The sequence below is a fragment of the Grus americana genome, chromosome Z (genome assembly GCF_028858705.1).
Source record: "Grus americana isolate bGruAme1 chromosome Z, bGruAme1.mat, whole genome shotgun sequence".
NCBI classification, from domain to species: domain Eukaryota; kingdom Metazoa; phylum Chordata; class Aves; order Gruiformes; family Gruidae; genus Grus; species Grus americana.
This window is the reverse complement of record NC_072891.1, coordinates 15279284-15297730: the sequence shown is the minus strand read 5'-3', so window position 1 is coordinate 15297730 and position 18447 is coordinate 15279284. Positions and strand designations below refer to the sequence as shown.

Below are 18447 nucleotides of genomic sequence, written 5' to 3'. Positions count from 1 at the left end.
AGGGGTCCTGCACCTTGACAGGGAAACAGAGGCCTTCAAAATCATATCTCCTAAGTCTGCCCACCACAATCCCTCAATACGGGTATGCAAGGCATATCAATATTCTGCACAGGTGGAAATGACTTCTTCATCTGAGTCAAGATTTTTTTTTGCACCAAAACTGGGCATACCATTAGACCAAGTCTGGCACCTACCGAAATACGGATGTATTTCTAGTACAGTTTTATAAATACCATGTTGTAAATCATAAAACTATATAGCAAAGTGATCTGCATACGCATCTGAACATTTCACTTTCCTTTAGCTTCCTTTATATTGTAAATAACTAATAAACCTTTTTTAAAAATACACTTACTGTCCATACAGTAGTATTTTCATCTGTTCGATGGACTTGTATTTCAAAAGACATTGCCAGCTCAGCATCATGGGCTGACTTGCCAACATCCCATTCCACCAGGAGCTGCTGAAGGGCCAAATCCTTGGAAATGTTAAGGTATGTTACTGGAAACACAATGGATTCTAGGAGCACAAAAAGGACACAAAAATATTAATGTTTAGCTATGTTACAAAGCAGATCTGAACCAACAACCTATCCCAGACATAAGATAGGTTCTACACCAGGCAGTTCTGAAGGAAAACAAAAAGTGATCAAGACTCATGCTGTTGATATCAAAAGCAAAGATAAAATTTCATCTTAAGGCATCAGCAGACTAGAATGTGGTTCCTGAACCTACTCTATAGCCCCCCACCATGACATTGGGTATGCTATTTAATTTCTTTATGCCCTCAATTTACTAGCTACTTTATCGAAATATTGATCCACCCCTTTACAGTCTTATGAAGAGGAGCAACATAATGTATTGGGACTGAATCCCAAGAAATCCCCCAGAAAGCCTTCTCATCATTAGGGCAGAAATTTAGGCTCAGTTTTGCTCTCTGACCTAATTAAGATTAAATTAGTTAATGTAAATCAATTATTTGAACAGGGTAGGTTAAGAGTTTCCCTCCATTAGCTAGCTCAGATGATAGTCTAGTATTAGGCACATTCTCGGTTGCTCTACATAAAGCTTAGGTACTTTAGTCAGGGCTGTAGATTCTTCTACTGGAATTAGACACCTAGTTATAATGGCACCTCCATCCTTTTGTGGGTCTGGAGTTAATTCCCAGAATAAAATAAAGTTTCAAAGTCAGGCTGAAGTCCCTTTTGGTGTCAGGAAAGGCCCCCTAAGACGACTAGCCTACTGAAAACTACATATTTCCTTATGAGTGGTCCCTCTGTAGACTAAAACCATGTTTGGATTAATGCTTAGGATATAGTGACACTGTTTAATTTAGGGTTAAAAATACCACATTGGCCTTCTAAGGAGGACTATTGATCATTAGCCTTATTATGTAAGCCTGATTACTTTGCATAAACAATACATGCCTTGCTAACGACTATACTTGAAGAAGAACTAAAAGACTGATAAAAGGGAAACATCTTGCCCCAGAAGCAGAAAACTGGATGATTGTCAAGGAAGCATGAAGTCAACAAAAATCTGCGGTAACTGGGGGGAAGGTTAAAGGTTGCAGGGGGAGATCACCACCAACTCAATTAAAGGACTATGCAAATTACCCCCCCACCCCCTCCTCCAGGAGCATGCATGCTAATTTAAATATGTTTAACCAATAGCAGATAACACAGTAATTACTAACCAATGAGCACAAATTTAGGCAGGCTTTTCTAATAATGCAACAAAATAAATACATTGTAATTCCTTTTAGTGTGCTAGTTCTGTGGAATTACCATCTGCCCAGATGTGAAATAAGTAAATATCTTGGCTCTGTGTGTAAGATTGGCTTATTGGACACCAGGTACTGAACCCCACTTGTGGGGCTACACCTCTTTTTAGATGTTTACTCTATCACGCCTCCCAGAAAAACCTAACTCTTGGAAGACATGAAATATGCTGCTCACTGATCTGTATCTTCTCTCCTTCTTGAAAAATAAACAAAAAAACCCCTAAACTTGATCTGGTTGTTAATGAAGGCAGGGAACTGAAATGGCCAAGTAACTAGGCTTTTTCTTTTGTCACAGCTGCTTTCCAAGATGCTTCTGCTTGTTAGAAATGACAGGGTCAGTCAGATTGCTGATACTGACCAGGACACAGAAATCACAGAAATAACTGTATGTTTTAATAGAACAGAACTCATTTGGGCATTCCTGCCCCACTGCAGCCACAGTCCTCAGGGACATGCTGGATTGAGAGACCTCAACAGCTCCTTCTCCAAAATTGCCAGCTCCAGACATTTCTCCCAGAGGTGCTTCACCCACTGACCCAATGATTATCTGAGACTTTTACAGAGTAATACCTGCAGAAACACAAGCATTCAGGAAATTTAGTTTGAGAATCTACATTTCAATAGATGCTTCTGGCAGCAATCAGATATACAAACCGTTTTGCAATTTATCTTGTGGTGCCTGCTCTGCACTAACTTCTGTGCAGCAGTTACCCTACGTATGGATCCCTACTGTGACAAACGTGGGAAATGAAAGGCTTAAGAGAAGCAGCAGTTATAACAAACCCTGATCAATCAAAGGAAGCAAATAATACTTCATAAGCATATTTATTAATGATGAGAATACAGACACTGACACAGCTTAGTTGTTTATACAAGTCCAGCCTATAATGAAAGACTAAGTGGAGGAAAGTATATATTGTACCATTAGTAACAACTTATTAAAAACTGCTGAAAGGATTGTTTCTCTTTTAGCAAATCATCTACAAACTCTGTCAGTATATTTTTAATCCATTCCATTTTGAAAGGTACTGGAAGTCAAAGCAAAATGAAAACCATATGCTTTCAAAGTAGAGGAAGCTACAGGCATAGGCTTCTTCAGATATGCTTGGAGGGAGAAATCAAGGTTTTATTGTTCAAACACTTGGCCTCAAAAACAGGACTGTGGTATCCTAAAAGATTTTGAGGAAGAAGTATACACACACATATATGCACACATACCTTCTATCAATTCTCACTGCAAATTTAATATATAATTACTGGAAAAAGATAAATATGTGTAAATTACATGAAAGCAGAATTTGACAGCATCAGTGTCTTCTGTAAGGTAAATGCAAAAATGTTTTAAGTGCAGAAGTAAAATTTCCTTTTTGGGTATAGTTATGACATGGCCCTTAAAAAAACATACCTGCTGCTTGACAGTTGCTTTTGAAAAATAACAGCCATAAGTTTTATGCTACCATAAGGAAACCCAGCACCTATGACAACTAGTAGATATCTGGAACTAAATACACAAAGTGGAAGGCCTGGAGATAAATTTCACTTGCCTAAATGATGAGGGAGCAGGAATTTTAGGTTTTACTGGAAAACAGAAATACTGTTAGCCTCACCGCCAAGGACTGACCAGGCAAGGACCCAGAACAACCAAAGCAACAAGGTGAGCCATAAAATTAACTGTAGAAGCAGAGTATCTTACATTATTTTGGGAAGGTAAGATGAGACACACTTCATCTCTCCACATTCTACAGACTTTCACCATCAAAACAAGATAAAGACTGTTAAAATCCCACTTACGCTAAGGAATTGACCATAATGTTGTTCCTCCCGAGTATGTTATCTTAGCTGCTCACTTTTCGGTAAACCTTACCTGTACATTCATCATCCCTTTACCTGAAGCATCATGTTCCAAGCCTCTGAGGGGATCTCATTTCACATATTGTGGTGGGTTGACCCTGGCTGGGTCCAGGTGCCCACCAGAGCCGCTCTATCACTCCCCCTCCTTCACTAGACAGGGGAGAAAAAGTACAACGAAACGCTGGTGGGTCGAGATAAGGACAGGGAGAGATCACTCACTAATTATTCTCACGGGCAAAACAGACTGAACTTAGAGAGGAAATTCATCTGATTTATTACCAAGCAAAACAGAGTAGAGGAATGAGAAATAAAATCGAACCTTAAAACACCTCCCCCCACCCCTCCCATCTTCCCGGGCTCAACTTCACTCCCAGCTTCAACCTCCTCCCCGACCAGCAGCATGGGGGGACGAGGAATGGGGGTTGTGGTCAGTTCATCACACGTTGTCTCTGCTGCTCCTTCCTCCTCAGGGGGAGGACTCCTCACACTCTGCCCCTGCTCCAGCATGGAGCCCCTCTCACAACAGACAGTCCTTCATGAACTTCTCCAACGTGAATCCTTCCCATGGGCTACAGTCCTTCACAAACTGCTCCAGCGTGGGTCCCTTCCACAGGGCGCAGAACTTCAGAAGCCACGGGGTCACAAGTCCTGCCAGCAAACCTGCTCTGGTGTGGGCTCCTCTTTCCACGGGGCCACAGGTCCTGCCAGGAACTTGCTCCAGCGTGGGCTTCCCATAGGGTCCCAGCCTCCTTTAGGCACCCACCTGCTCCAGCGTGGGGTCCTCCATGGGCTGCAGGTGGAATCTCTACACCTCCTCATCCTTCCTCCATGGGCTGCAGGGGGACAGCCTGCTTCACCATGGTCTTCACCACGGGCTGCAGGGGGATCTCTGCTCTGGCACCTGGAGCACCTCCTGCCCCTCCTCCTTCACTGACCTTGGTGTCTGCAGAGTTTCTTACATCTTCTCACTCCTCTCTCCGGCTGCAAAAGCTCTCTCTAACTTGTTTTTTCCTTTCTTAAATATGTTATCACAGAGGCGCTGATTGGCTTGGCCTTGGCCAGCAGTGGGTCCGTCTTGGAGCCAGCTGGCATTGGCTCTATCAGACACAGGGGGAGCTTCTAGCAGCTTCTCACAGAAGCCACCCCGTAGCCTCCCCACTACCAAAACCTGGCCATGCAAACCCAATATACATATGCAAATAAATCTCTCTGGCCCTTGCCATTCTTGTGTTTTCCTTCTGCAGTGCTGAAGCAACTGGGGGAGACAGATGGGCCCAGCACAAATAAACAAACCTAAAGAAAAGGACCCAGCTACTCTCCCAATGAAACTCACAGGCGCAAAGTAAGACTCCCAGGGAAAAGAAACAAATGCACCTGAAAGAAAAGCCATCCAGTTGGCAGAAACCCCTTCCTTTTTCAAGGTGCACCATCAAAAGAAACTCCTGCATATCTTCTGAATTTTCCTAACCTCTTTTCTGCTCCTTCTCTAGCCAATTCTAATTGCAAGTGATACTACCACACCTATTGCATTGATGAGCTTTCCTCTCTTCTCTACATTTGTCTCTGTTGTCCAAACTAAAATGTCATCCCTTTTCTCACTATAGAGAATATTTTCAACTGCTACATTTAATTAATTTGACAAAAAAACAAAGGTCTCATTAGTTTATATTTTTTCTCCATTGGTACAAGTGTCCCTCCGCTATCTCCTTTTAAGTAGATGACGTATCACTTCAGACCTCACACAATTTTGTTTTCCCCAGAGCCTGGGTAAGACAGTCTAGATCACCAATCAAGGCTTATACACAGTACCAACAAACAGAACAATCAATATAGTTAAGGATATATCCATGATCTTGAAGACCACTGAGTTACAATGTGGGACTTAAAGACTTCCGTAGTATAATTTACACATGTAGAAATATTTGTAGCATTCACAGTTATAATCTTCCCCTCCTAGCCAAGTTAAATATGCATGGCATCTTAAGACTTGTTTTAACTTGAAAGCTCACTCAAGACTACATGAACAGCTTTATGAGTCAGGCGCCGAGGGGAGCTGCTCTGCAGCCAGCCCAGCCCACAATGGAGCAGCAGATCTTGGCGCACAGGGGGTTCTCCTGCATCCGGGAAATGCCGGGGGAGCGGAGAGACCCGCCAGGAGCTGGCAGCTCTTGCAAGAGGCATTGACACAGCCTGGGTGTAGACAGAGATGATGGCCACCCCACACCTACCTAGGGAGTGCGAGCGAACATAGCAGACAAACAGAGAATGACATGGCAGTTGGTGCAGGAGGTGCCTCTTCAAAGGAGGGGCATTCCTCTGACCGAGTGGGAGACTTGAAGTACACATAACCCAGCACCTGGCACTGTTCTGTGACAGGTCAAGGGCACCCATCCTGCCTGACCCTGAAGGCAGAATGGTGGGCACTCCTCTGAGAGCAAAAGCTGCAGCTCCAGCTGGGGGGTCTGCACCATCTACCCCAGTGGTGGCCAGTGCCTCCACCCAGATGGACATGCTGAAGGGAGAGGCTGCAGTGCAGACCTCAGGCTGCAGGACGTGCCTAGGCTCTTCTCCTGGGGCAGGGACAGGTGGCAGACGTGCCAGCAAAAGTTGTGCCGAGGTGGAGGAGCTCCTGCAGCAGGTGGCTGAGCTGCAGGAGTTGGTGAGAAGGCTGTGTAACTCAGGGAGGTTGAGAAGTTAGATAGATGGTTCCAAGTGCAGTCTGCCATGGACCCACAGCCCAAAGCCAAACGGCCAAAAATTCCCCCACTGGCACACACAGGAGGGAGGGGGGCCAATCCTGAAGAAGAATGGAAGCTTGCAACAGCAAGGACCAGCAGGAGGAAAAGACTTCCCCCGAAGCCTGAGGTGCCTTTGCAGAACTGCTTCGTTGCTCTTCAGACTGAAGAAGAAAGACCCGCCACATCAGGAGAGACGCTGGACCTGAGTAAGGCGGCCCGAGCTGCTCCCCATGTAACTACCAGCGCAACTAAGAAAAGATGATGATGGGTGACAGTAGTAGGCGACTCTCTTCTGAGAGGTACAGAGGCACCATCTGTGAGACCTGACACACTCTAGAGAGGGGTGCTGCTTACCGGGGACTCAGACCGGGGATGTCACCAAGAGACTGCCAAGCCCTGTGCGATCCACTGACTATTATCTACTGCTGTTGCTTGACGTGGGCACCAGTGATACGGCCAGGAGCAGTCTGAGGAGCATCAAGAAGGGTTACAGAGCCCTGGGAGCGATGGTAAGGGACTCTGGAGCACAGGTAGTTTTTTCATCGATCCTCCCAGTCAAAGGGAAGGGGGTTGAAAGGGCCAGTCGAATCTCGTGGGTCAACAAATGGTTACAGGACTGGTGCCACAGCCAGGGGTTCAGCTACTTAGACCGTGGGTCTCACTTTCAGAAACCTGGTCAACTGGGAGCTGATGGGATCCATCTATCAGAGAAAAGGAAGAGCATCTTCAGTCATAGGCTTGCCAAGCTGGTGAAGAGGGCTCTAGCCTAAAGTTGCCGGGGGAGGGGAACCTCAATCTATCCCACTCCTACCAGGTTGATGCCAGTGCCAACAATAGACGCCTAGAGCCGGGGGAAGGATCACAGGTCAGCAGGAGAGCACCTGAAGTGCAGCACAAAGGAATTCCAGCCAGTCAGTCAGGTTCATTGGGGGCCCAACTTAAATGCTGCTATGCAAACGCACGTAGCATGGCGAATAAACATGAGGAGTTGGAGACGTGCGCATGTCTGCAGGGCTATGACCTTATCGGCATCACTGAGATGTGGTGGGATGGCTCCTATGACTGGAGTGTTGGAATGGAAGGATACAGGCTCTTTAGGAAGGACAGGCAGGGCAGATGACAGGAGGGTGTCACCCTCTATGTCAGTGACCAACTGGAGTGCATGGAGGTCTGCCTGGGGATGGGTGAGGAGCCAACCAAGAGCTTATGGGTCAGGATTAAAGGAAGGGCAGGGACAGGGGACAATATAGTGGCAATCTGCTACAGGCCACCTGACCGAGGAAGACTGAGTGGATGAGGCCCTCTATAGACAGAAAGGAGCAGCCTCACATTCACAAGCCCTGCTCCTTATGGAGGACTTCAAACACCCCGCTATCTGTTGGAGGGACAACACAGCAGGGCATAAGCAACCCAGGAGGTTCCTGGAATGCATTGATGATAACTTTCTTCTCCAAGTGATAGATGAGCCAACGAGAAGAGATGCAATGCTGAGCCTTGTTCTCACCAACAAGGAGGGGTTGGTAGGGGATGAGAAGCTCAAGGGCAGCCTTGGCTGCAGTGACCATGAAATGGTAGAGTTCAGGATCCTCATGCCATTGAGGAGGGTGCACAGCAAGCTCATTACCCTGCAATTCAGGAGAGCAGACTTTGGCCTCTTCAGAGATCTGCTTGGTAGAATACCATGGGATAAAGCCCTGGAAGAAAGAGGGACCCAAGAAAGCTGGCTAGTATTCAAGGGTGACCTCCTCCAAGCTCAGGAGCAATGCATCCCAACAAAGAGGAAGTCAGGCAAAAACACCAAGAGGCCTGCATGGATGAACACAGAACTCCTGGGCAAAGTCAAACACAAAAAGGAAGCCTACAGAGGGTGGAAGCAAGGGCAGGTAGCCTGGGAGAAATACAGAGAAATTGTCTGAGCAGCCAGGCATCAAGTTAGGAAAGCTAAAGCCCTGATAGAATTAAATCTGGCCAGGGACATCAAGGGCAACAAGAAAAGCTTCTATAGGTATGTCAGTGATAAAAAGAAGATGAGGGAAAATGTGGGCCCCTGTGAAATGATATGGGAGACCTTCTCCAGGATATGGAAAAGGCTGAGGTACTCAATGACTTCTTTGCCTCAGTCTTCACTGGCAATTGCTCTAGCCACACTACCCAAGTCTCAGAAGGCAAAGGCAGGGACTGGGAGAATGAAGAACCACCCACTGTAGGAGAAGATCAAGTTCAAGTCCATCTAAGAAACCTGAAGGTGCACAAGTCCATGGGACTTGATGAGATGCATCCATTGGTCCTGACAGAACTGGCAGATGAAGTTGCTAAGCCACTCTCCATCATATTTGAGAAGTCCTGGCAGTCCGGCAAAGTTCCCACTGACTGGAAAAGGGGAAACATAACCCCCATTTCTAAGAAGGGAAAAAAGGAAGACCCAGGGAACTACAGGCTGGTCAGTCTCTGTGCCTGGCAAAGATCATGGAGCAGATCCTCCTGGAAACTATGCTCAGGCACATGGAAAACAAGGAGGTGATTGGTGACAGCCAACATGGCTTCACTAAGGGCAAATTGTGCCTGACAAATTTAGTGGCCTTCTATGATGGGGTTACAGCATTGGTGGATAAAGGAAGGGCAACCGATGTCATCTACCTGAACTTGTGCAAAGCATTTGACACTGCACAGCATCCTTGTCTCTAAATTGGAGAGACGTTGATTTGATGGATGAACCACTCGGTGGATAAGGAATTGGCTGGATGGTCGCACTCAAATGTTGTGGTCAACAGCTCAATGTCCGAGTGGAGAACAGTGACAAGTAGCATTCCTCGGTACTGGTGTCAGTGTTGTTTAACATCTTTGTCGGCGACATGGACAGCAGGGTCGAGTGCACCCTCAGCAAGTTTGCTGACAACACCAAGCTGTGTGGTGTGGTTGACACACTGGAGGGAAGGGATGCCATTCAGAGGGACCTTGATGGGCTTGAGAGGTGGGCCCGTGTGAAATGCATGAAGTTCAACAAGGCCAAGTGCAAGGTCCTGCATGTGACTCAGGGCAATCCCAAGCACAACTATAGGCTGGGCGAGGAATGGATTGAAAGCAGCCCTGAGGAGAAGGACTTGGGGGTATTGATTGATGAGAAGCTCAGCATGAACCGGCAGTGTGCGCTTGCAGCCCAGAAAGCCAACCATGTCCTGGGCTGCATCAAAAGAAGTGTGACCAGCAGGTTGAGGGAGGTGATTCTCCACCTCTACTCCACCCTTGTGAGACCCCACCTGGAGTATTGCGTCCAGCTCTGGGGCCCCAGTACAGGAGAGACATGGAGCTGTTGGAGCGAGTCCAGAGGAGGGCCACAAAGATGATGAGAGGGCTGGAGCACCTCTCCTATGAGGACAGGCTGAGAGAGTTGGGGGTTGTTCAGCCTGAAGAAAAGGCGGCTCCGGGGAGATCTAATTGTGGCCTTCCAATACCTGAAGGGGCCTACAGGAAAGCTGGTGAGGGACTGTTTATCAGGGAGTGTAGTGATAGGACAAGGGGTAATGGGTTTAAGCTGAAGGAGGGTCGATTTAGATTAGATGTTAGAAATTCTTTGCTGTGAGGGTGGTGAGGCAGTGGAACAGGTTGTCCAGAGAGGTTTGGATGCCCCCTCCCTGGAAGTGTTCAAGGCCAGGTTGGATGGGGCTTTGGGCAATGTGGTCTAGTGGAGGGTGTCCCTGCCCATGGCAGAGGAGTTGGAACTAGATGATCTTTAAGGTCCCTTCCAACCCAAACCATTCTGTGATTAACAACAGAGACTAATGTTATTCCTGAACAACTGCACATAGAAACAAATGATCAATTTACTGTAATACAGTAACTGTTTGGACTTGCCTGCATTACAAAGTTCTGCCGCTCTAGGGGCATTGGTAATAGTCTCAAATAGTCTCAAACTGAGAAACTGGCACCTTGGGTGAATGGAGTGTGAACATGTGAATTTAAAGGTTGCAGAGAGGCAAAAAAAATCTGAAGCAGATATATTACCCCCTTCAGTATGATAACAACTACATTTATACAAAAAAACCACTTCTCTTCCTCCTTCACCAACTTAATTAAGGCAATACAACTTCTATAATGCAGACTATAGTCTCGTAATTTTTGCCTTCTTAATGGCAGTCACAGAAAAGTCAATTAAAAATATTAATTCCTTTTTTCTTTCTTTTAATTGAGCTATCACAATGCTACTGTCAGCAGCAAATGTGCAAGCAGTACTTTCACCTTAAAATACATTGCCTTCTAGAAAGTTACCCTGTATTCAACCTTGTTCCCTCTGAATATTTGCTTTTTTCTTTGTATTGGATACATATGTGAAGTTTAAGAAATAAAAATCTGGTCCTGGAATCTTACGGCACAATCAGAAAAGAGCCAACAGAAGTGCTCAAGTTTTCATAGATGAGACAAACAAAACAGAGAAAGTGAAGGTAAAAGGTAGAAAAGCATAAAAGTTGTCAAAGAGGAAATAAATTATTTGAAGATGAGAGAGTACAGATCAAAACCATATGAGACAGAGGGGAAGCAGATAAATACACTTTGGCTTCACATCATTGCAAGTTATTGATTCAACAGGCAATTTTGCATGATGGGGTTACAAAAGGTCATTACACAAGTTGCTTCATCACCTTACCAAAGAGAATAATTTGATTAAGTTTGTAACATGTAACAGGAGACTTACAAATGAGCAAGTACAAAGCTTCAGTTGTTGCAGATTGCTTCCAAATAAAAAAGAAAATGTTCTGCCATTTACCTTGCTCTAAGTACGTAGTGTAGCAAGTCCTCAAGGCAAGCAGTACTGCCAGAACCATGAAGTGATTCATCATTCATCTGCCTTTTCCTGCACAAGACTTATCAGAAAAGAAGACATTGCTATTTTATTTGTTTCTTTTACGAGAACTGCATGCCAGACAATAGTCCAGATAATATTACTGTATTTAAGAATGAATAAATAAAAACCCAACCACACAGTGTCCAGGCAGTTTAAGAGAAATTCAGGAAGAACAGACAAAGAAAGATAAGGAATGAAAAAGCCCTCTTGTTTTCAGGATGCGGTTACAGCATAGGGAAAAATACACCATACTCAAAAAGTTCAATTTAATCTAAACAAATAAAACACACAATATCTTAAAGTTTTCCCACCACTTATTTCTAAGGAGTATTAAAACAAAAGTTTATCCTGATGTGTTTTGGCTTTCCTCTTGCACAATTAACATGACACCCATCCAAACAAGGAAAAAAAAAGTATCAAAGGTGCAAAAGGCCTTGTGGTTTCTACTCCACGCAGAGCCTGACTGATGAATCCAGCAGACTTCAGCAAGCACCATCTTGCCCTTTGCCAGCACCCAGGACACTATATGGAGGCCTTCAGTTAGACTGGAGTTGAACTACACATATCAGTCTTAGAAAGTTCCATTCCTAGGACTGTCACCTCAAGCACCACATAGCTCTATCTAGCATTCCTTTTACAGCTTTTACACTCACATTGTGACAGGATGAAACTCTGTTTGATTGGCACAGCCCAGTCCTCAGGGACGGATCGTATGTCTGATCTCATAAGACATGAGTCACCTGCAAACTCCTCTGTGTAGAAGGGAGAAGTCAACATTCAGCAGCAGTATGGTTAAAAGCACTCAGGCACAGAGGATACAGGAGTCCAAACTACAGGAACAGGACTATGGATACAGTATCTTTAACTCTTAATTTCTACTTCTTGTACTTCTGGAGCTGTGTAGAATGCTGATAAAGAGAGTCTTCTACCACTGCTACCATAACAGAATTTGAAACTGCTTAACCGGACAAATAACCAGGATGACCTTCTGTCCCCGCGAAAGTCAAGGACAGAACATTTACCGATTTCAGAAAGACCAGGAATTCACTCCAGAATTTCTTCCTGGCAGAAACACTCCAATTTAATACCTCGGAGCTACAAACACCTAAGTTTAATGATCCTGTCTTAGATTCATTGGTTTTGAGAAGCTCTGAATTTCTCCAAAGGATCAAATGATTTCAACCTTTTGTTTTTCACGTTTCTAAAGGTCACATGGAAAATGTAGAAGGGTCCTGCATGCAGCACTGCAACCCACGGCTCAATGCTCACCAAAAGCACACTCACTGCAGTGTCCCCCAACTTCTTCCTTGTGAGCACAAATGCTTCACATGGAGGCCCCCATATTTAAAAGGTGAGCATTGCCTTGCCTAATATATAGGCTTCTGCAGTCTTTCCTGCCATTATACCAATATCCTCAAAAGTACTTGGACACACTAAAATCAACATGAATAAAGAATCTAAATATTTTTGAGAACCTAGGCCTAATTCACGTGCAACTAATAGACTGTTCCAAGCACCAACTTAGGCAAATCTGGTCTTTATAGATTTTCTAAGTTTAGTCTTTTTTATCACCTGATTAATATCTAAAAGGGAAAATAATTTGATATGTTTTGTCTGGAATAAACATGAGAGAACGGCTCTTTGTTATGGAGCAGTGAGTGGCACATAAGTGACATAAAAAGAAGTGTTTCCAAGGTAGATTATGTTACAACTTCTGGCAACTCCTCAGTAGATTGTTATTCTTTTGAATTACATGGAACAAATATTGAGACACAAAGCCAAATCTTCCATGCTCTTTTCCAGATAAAAGTGAAAATAAAACTGCCTTTAAAGTCAAAGGAGCCGATGCTGCTCTAAAACCAATTTATTACAAGGCTGGTCAGTTAGGTTCAGTGGCATAAGTCCTGACTTAACTATATCAGCATGATGAAAACCTGGCCCCATAGGACTCCTGATTTTGTAAATGTTTTGAGGTCGGACACAAAGCTATTTGCCCTATTTGTCATATATCACTTAAATCCAACATTAAATACAGTGGGAAGGTACTGTGGAACTCACGACATATTAGACTTTTTTTTAAAATTACTTCCTACTTGGAAAACAAATCCAAACTGTTTTCTGCTCTTAAGAGGCATTTTCAACTATTGTATTTAAATAAATGTCTAATTTAACTCTCTCCAGTCATTTACACTGTCAATTCACTAACTTCACAGCCTAGATCACTTTTACTGATGCATAGTACAAACACCATATGCTACTAAAGGGTAGTGTAATATAATAAATGACCATCAGAATATAAACATATTTTGGACAGCTACAATGCTTTTCACTATTCAGTGCATTAGTAATTAGTTTAATATTGTATAATAAATTGTGGTAATATGTATCACAACTGTATCATGCAAGTTTTCATGGGAAAAGTTCTGGAATTCTTCAACAAAAGAGAATATGAAGTAAATTTAAATAAATGAAACACTAGTCAAGAAAACAGAAATAGTCCTTAATATACAAGTAATATTTTGACTCAAACCATCTTTATGCAGAAACTTCTGCCTATGACTAACAAATTAATATCATACAGTAATTACTACCAACTAATGTCAAGCACTTATTCTGTATTATCAATAATTAAGTACTTTTATAAAATCATCATTTAAAATCCATGTCTTGGTTACAAAGATTAACATAGAATCAAAACAGACAAAATAAACACATTATCAATTTAATTTAAAAAAACCCCATGATGATAATAGATTAACTACATCCTTGCCAAAAGTGGAAATAATTGAGCAACAAAAGGAATGAAGACAGGAAGCCAGGGAAGGTTTTTAGGTATTTAAATAATTCATTACCCTGAAAGAGGCAAAGTACTTTCTCTGAAAAATAGTGAGCAACTATCAAATGCCACAAGAAAAGTGGCAATCACAACCATTGTTCTGGTGAATAGTGGTTCACATTTGCCAATCTGGAAAGATATGAATACCACACTAGTATGTTACAATTCTTCATCTGAGAATGAATTGCTGCTGACTTTTTTTTTTAAGGCTAAGAGAAGTCATGTTTTGTCACCATGCTCCAACTGAATTCTCAGTAATTTCCATTAGTTAGGCAAGGACTGTAGTTAGAGCTGCCCTTACGTTTCTCTTAAGGCTGATCAAACTCAGCTCCTTCAGTGACTCCTATGTGTGCTCCAGCTCCTCCTGGTGTCTCTCTGCTGGACTCAGTCCACTCTGTCAGTCTTCTTTCTACCGAGAGCCCAAAACTGGGGAGAGTAATTTAGATATGGCCTCATAAGTGCCAAATAGAAAGAAATAATCACGCACCCCTCTAAGCTCTAATTCTTTGCCATCATTAACAACAGTAGTTACAGTTCTAATTTCTGTGATGAATCTAGTTATTGGGACACACTGTGAAATTATCTATAAAATGGGGGATAATACTAAGCCGTAAATTGAGGATGATTGCGCACAAAATGATATGTCAGAGCTATAGAAGTTAGCTGAGCAAAAAATTTTTCATTTTACCCTATATTCTTCCCCCTTCTAAAAATTCAGCATGTGTGTGGAAAATAAAGCAGACTTGCTTAATCTTGTCAGTCTGTAGCATGAATCACTAATAGATTTTTTTCAACTCATGAATATGTAGTCTACTTGTAATACTTCGCATTGGAAAAATGTAACCCAGGCTGTGGCAAAATAGATAGAAATGGATTCAGGACTCCCCAGTCTAACCTGAAATTAATCAGTACTGATAGATACATCAACAGAACAGAACCATTTTGGAGACCTGGCAGCATTTGCAGCAACAGGAATTGTTCAGAGACCTGACAATTAAATAGCAATCACTCAAGAAGTGGAGACAGCATAGGAGCAAATTACCGTGGGAAGAGATGAATCTCCTTCAGAAGCTAGTTTGCAAATAGTCTAAATAAATTTCTCCTTCAGAGCAAAAGGCTGGCTTAGCTGATCCCCGAGGTCCTGTCCAGGCCAATGCTTTTGTGATGCCATGGATGAGAGGAAAAAGAAACTCCCATTATTCATCTGGTAAACATGTCTAAGAGAAACATTTCATCAAATATCTCTTCAAAGACATTAAAGCATCAAAATTCAACGGAAACCTTTTTCAAGATCAGGCTCATAGTATGCAGGAGTATTGGCTGGGAGTTGGAGCTATACAGTGTCCGTACTGCTGCAGTAACTGGAATACCCATGTGTGTAAGAAAAGGAAGCCCCTGCTATGAACACATCTAGTACCAGTTGAGCACAGAGTCAATCTGTTTTATATCAATCTTCCTAAAGCCGCATATTTCAAATCATACTTCATACAAATTTCCTTTCTCAGTGCCCGTTGCTTTGCTTATTTAAAACAGCTGCTAGTCACAATCCACATCCTCAGATGAAACAGAGCATGTACAGAGGCTGGGAAAAGAAATGTTTTCAGCTGCTAGGATCCAGAAAACTTTATCTTTTTAAAGGAGAGTATTACACAGGACACCAAATCATAAACACTATTGATCAAACAAATTTTCCTAAACCAGACGTGGAAGAGGACTGTCAGCAAGGCAAATGCATTAATAATACTACATTGTATATATATAATATTCTTCATCTTCTGTTCTCATTCCCTCTACTTCATAGACAGATAGACTGAGGATGGGAATCACAATTCAAATTCATACCACGCGGTACAAGGTCACTAACATAATTCATGTGTTTAGTGCCAAAACTTAATAAACTCCTTCCATAGCCACCAAAGAGAAACAGGCACCCCTAGAAAGTAAGCCAGACTATAAGCAGACTAACTTGTCCTCTGGAGGTGTTTTTTTCCTGTTAAACAAACACATAACTAGGTAAGTGCCAAAATGAGCTAGAATGCCCTAAGTCAATGATTTGTACAAAGACTCTGCACTGAAGTGTGCCTCCACTTTCTTGATTCCTGCAATTTCCAATATGATATCCCTTGCAAACTGTACAGTGCAGAGCTGACATCCAGCTGAGACAGCTTTACTTGTAACAGGGAGTAGTGTCAAGCCACCAGGAACTTACTGAGCATTGGCAAAGTAGCATCTGCCAAAGCATCCTACAACTAAATAGATTCCTCTTCAAAATAAACATCATGCTGTTTATAGAAAACTTAATTTGCAACAATTCTGAATTCTGAAAAAAAATGAATAGCTGAGATCAAATTCTAAAGCAGATGAACCCTTCTTTTAGTCCTTGTACTCAGGCTTTCTTCTCCCAAGCAATTTTAAAGATGGTTTCAATTACATTTAGCATAAAAAGTACATCTGTGTATAAGACACTGAAAGCTCCTAATAAGCCTTTGTGATCTAATGGGTGAGCAAGAAGTTTAAAAAGCTGCACACAGAAGAAAGGAATTTCTCTAATTAAGGTCTGATAGGCATGTAATCATTTGATCACCTAGGGATAGCTTTATCTCCTGTTTTTTGGTAAACAGAAAGCTCTTTGATGCGTGCTGTTAATTTTCTAAAGAGCTTTGCCAAAACAGGAAAACATTATGTATTTCATGGTCCCATGAAGGCTGGAATCCAAACAAAAAAGCAATTAAATGGGGTCTAAAAATGTAAAGTACTCAACAAACTGTGTAAGACTACTGCTGCTCCATCAGAAAGCAAATGCTAACAATTGTAGGGAAAGAATCACATAACCTGGTGGCATGACTCATACCAACAGGAAGAATAATTGTTATCATGTTTTCAGGCATGATCTACTTCTAGTGCTGTCGGGATCTGGTTTACTCTGTTGGGATAGGGACTGGTCAAGGCATGCAATATTTAGATAAAAAGAGAGATAAAAAGGTTATGCAAAAAAAACCCAGTCAAACTCTAAAGAATGCAGGAACCACAGTGGAATTTATGATGTTTTGTCATTTACTCCCATCGTTTTGCGATTAAACGACAGATTTCATTGACTTAAAGCAGGAGCAACACGTTTTCTCTGTACGATGCTGGATTTAAAGGTCTGGGCTTGGATTTCTGAGTACGTCAATACCTTCTCAAAGTAGCAGGAACAGTAGACGTTAAAATCAAACCTAATCACCCAGCAGGAGCAGCATCCTCATCCAGCAGTGTACCCCACATCAGTAATTTTTGCTCAGGTCAAACCAGCAGCTTTCATGCTGTAGTTAAACAGTGACATCTTGAAAGCAAATAAGGGGGGGATGTCATAAAACGCGTTAAATTCAGCGATAAGCGATGGTGCTGCCAGGGCAATGTGTTTCCGGACGATGAAGGAGCAGTACTAGGACGACTGTGCCGAGGGGCCGGCTCCCCTCCCTCCCGCACCCGCCGTGCCAAGGGATGCCTGGAAAAACGGGGGTTTAAAGAGCAGGCAAAGGGTGAAGGGGGCTTAATGGGCATCAGAAGGACTAAAATTCACAGTAAAAACTCCACAGAACATTTCAAAAAAGGTGCCGGCGTGCAGGAGGTGGATTTTCCTCAGCGGAGCAGGCTGCGCTCCTCTCAGCGAGGGTGGCCAGAGTTCACCCGCGGGAGGAGAGGGGAAGGGTGGATTATTGAGGGAACGAGGAGCTGCCGCGACAGGGACAGACCGGCATAACTCACCTGCAGCCGCCGAGCAGCTCCCTCGGGAACCGGGGGAGAGACAGGCCCCCGCCGGGCGATCAGCGGGACGCGCAGACTCTCCCCCCGCCCCCGCAACTCCCCTGGTCACTGCCGGGAAGAGCCACGGCGTGGCTGTGCTCCGCCGTCCCTCCCCGGGAAGGGCCGCATCTCCTCCCACCTCGCGGAGGCCGGGTGAGCAGCGTCTCGGGAATTTCCCCCCCCCCCCCCGCTCCGGGAAGCGTGGCGCGTTCCCTTGGCTGCTCTCCCAAAGGCAGGACGCGGGCCCGCCCGCCTCTGTCCCGCAGCGCTTGACGTCATCTGTCCCCTCTTCAAGGAAGCCGGCGCCCGCGACTCAAGGGGCCGACCCTGGGGTGGCAAAGCAGGGAGAGGGGACAGCACAGGGTTAGCCCGAGAGGACTGTGAGGAGCAGAGAATGGACGCTTGGCTCAGACGGACACTTTCCTGATCCTCCCAGTACCGAGCTGGTCAGAAACTGTACGTAGGAGTGATGTCTCCAAGACCCCGTGCCTCTGGTGCCGTGGCCGCAGGGTTCCTGTGTCTCCCTGGTCTGGCTCTGGCGGATGGGGACAGCTGCTCTGGCCACCAAGGCAGACCGGGTGAGGAGGCCGCATGGTGCTTGCAGCAGAGCTCGG

The 18447-nt window shown here is 44.1% G+C and overlaps 1 protein-coding gene across 2 annotated transcripts in view; it reads right to left on the bottom strand.

Moving 5' to 3' along the window:
- Positions 1-17963, bottom strand: part of LOC129199093 (oncostatin-M-specific receptor subunit beta-like) — a 41193-nt gene extending 23230 nt beyond the window's left edge. The window contains exons 1-6 of one of the 2 annotated variants that reach the window (XM_054808892.1): positions 17795-17963; positions 15090-15203; positions 14349-14473; positions 11865-11963; positions 11134-11230; positions 356-519 (exon numbers count right to left, since the gene is read on the bottom strand). In XM_054808892.1, the coding sequence (XP_054664867.1) occupies positions 356-519; positions 11134-11206 (237 nt within the window). In that variant the 5' untranslated portion in view covers positions 11207-11230; positions 11865-11963; positions 14349-14473; positions 15090-15203; positions 17795-17963. The remainder of the gene's footprint in view (positions 1-355; positions 520-11133; positions 11231-11864; positions 11964-14348; positions 14474-15089; positions 15204-17794) is intronic. The other variant, XM_054808893.1, reaches the window with a different exon arrangement.
- Between the last annotated feature and the right edge of the window lie 484 nt (positions 17964-18447).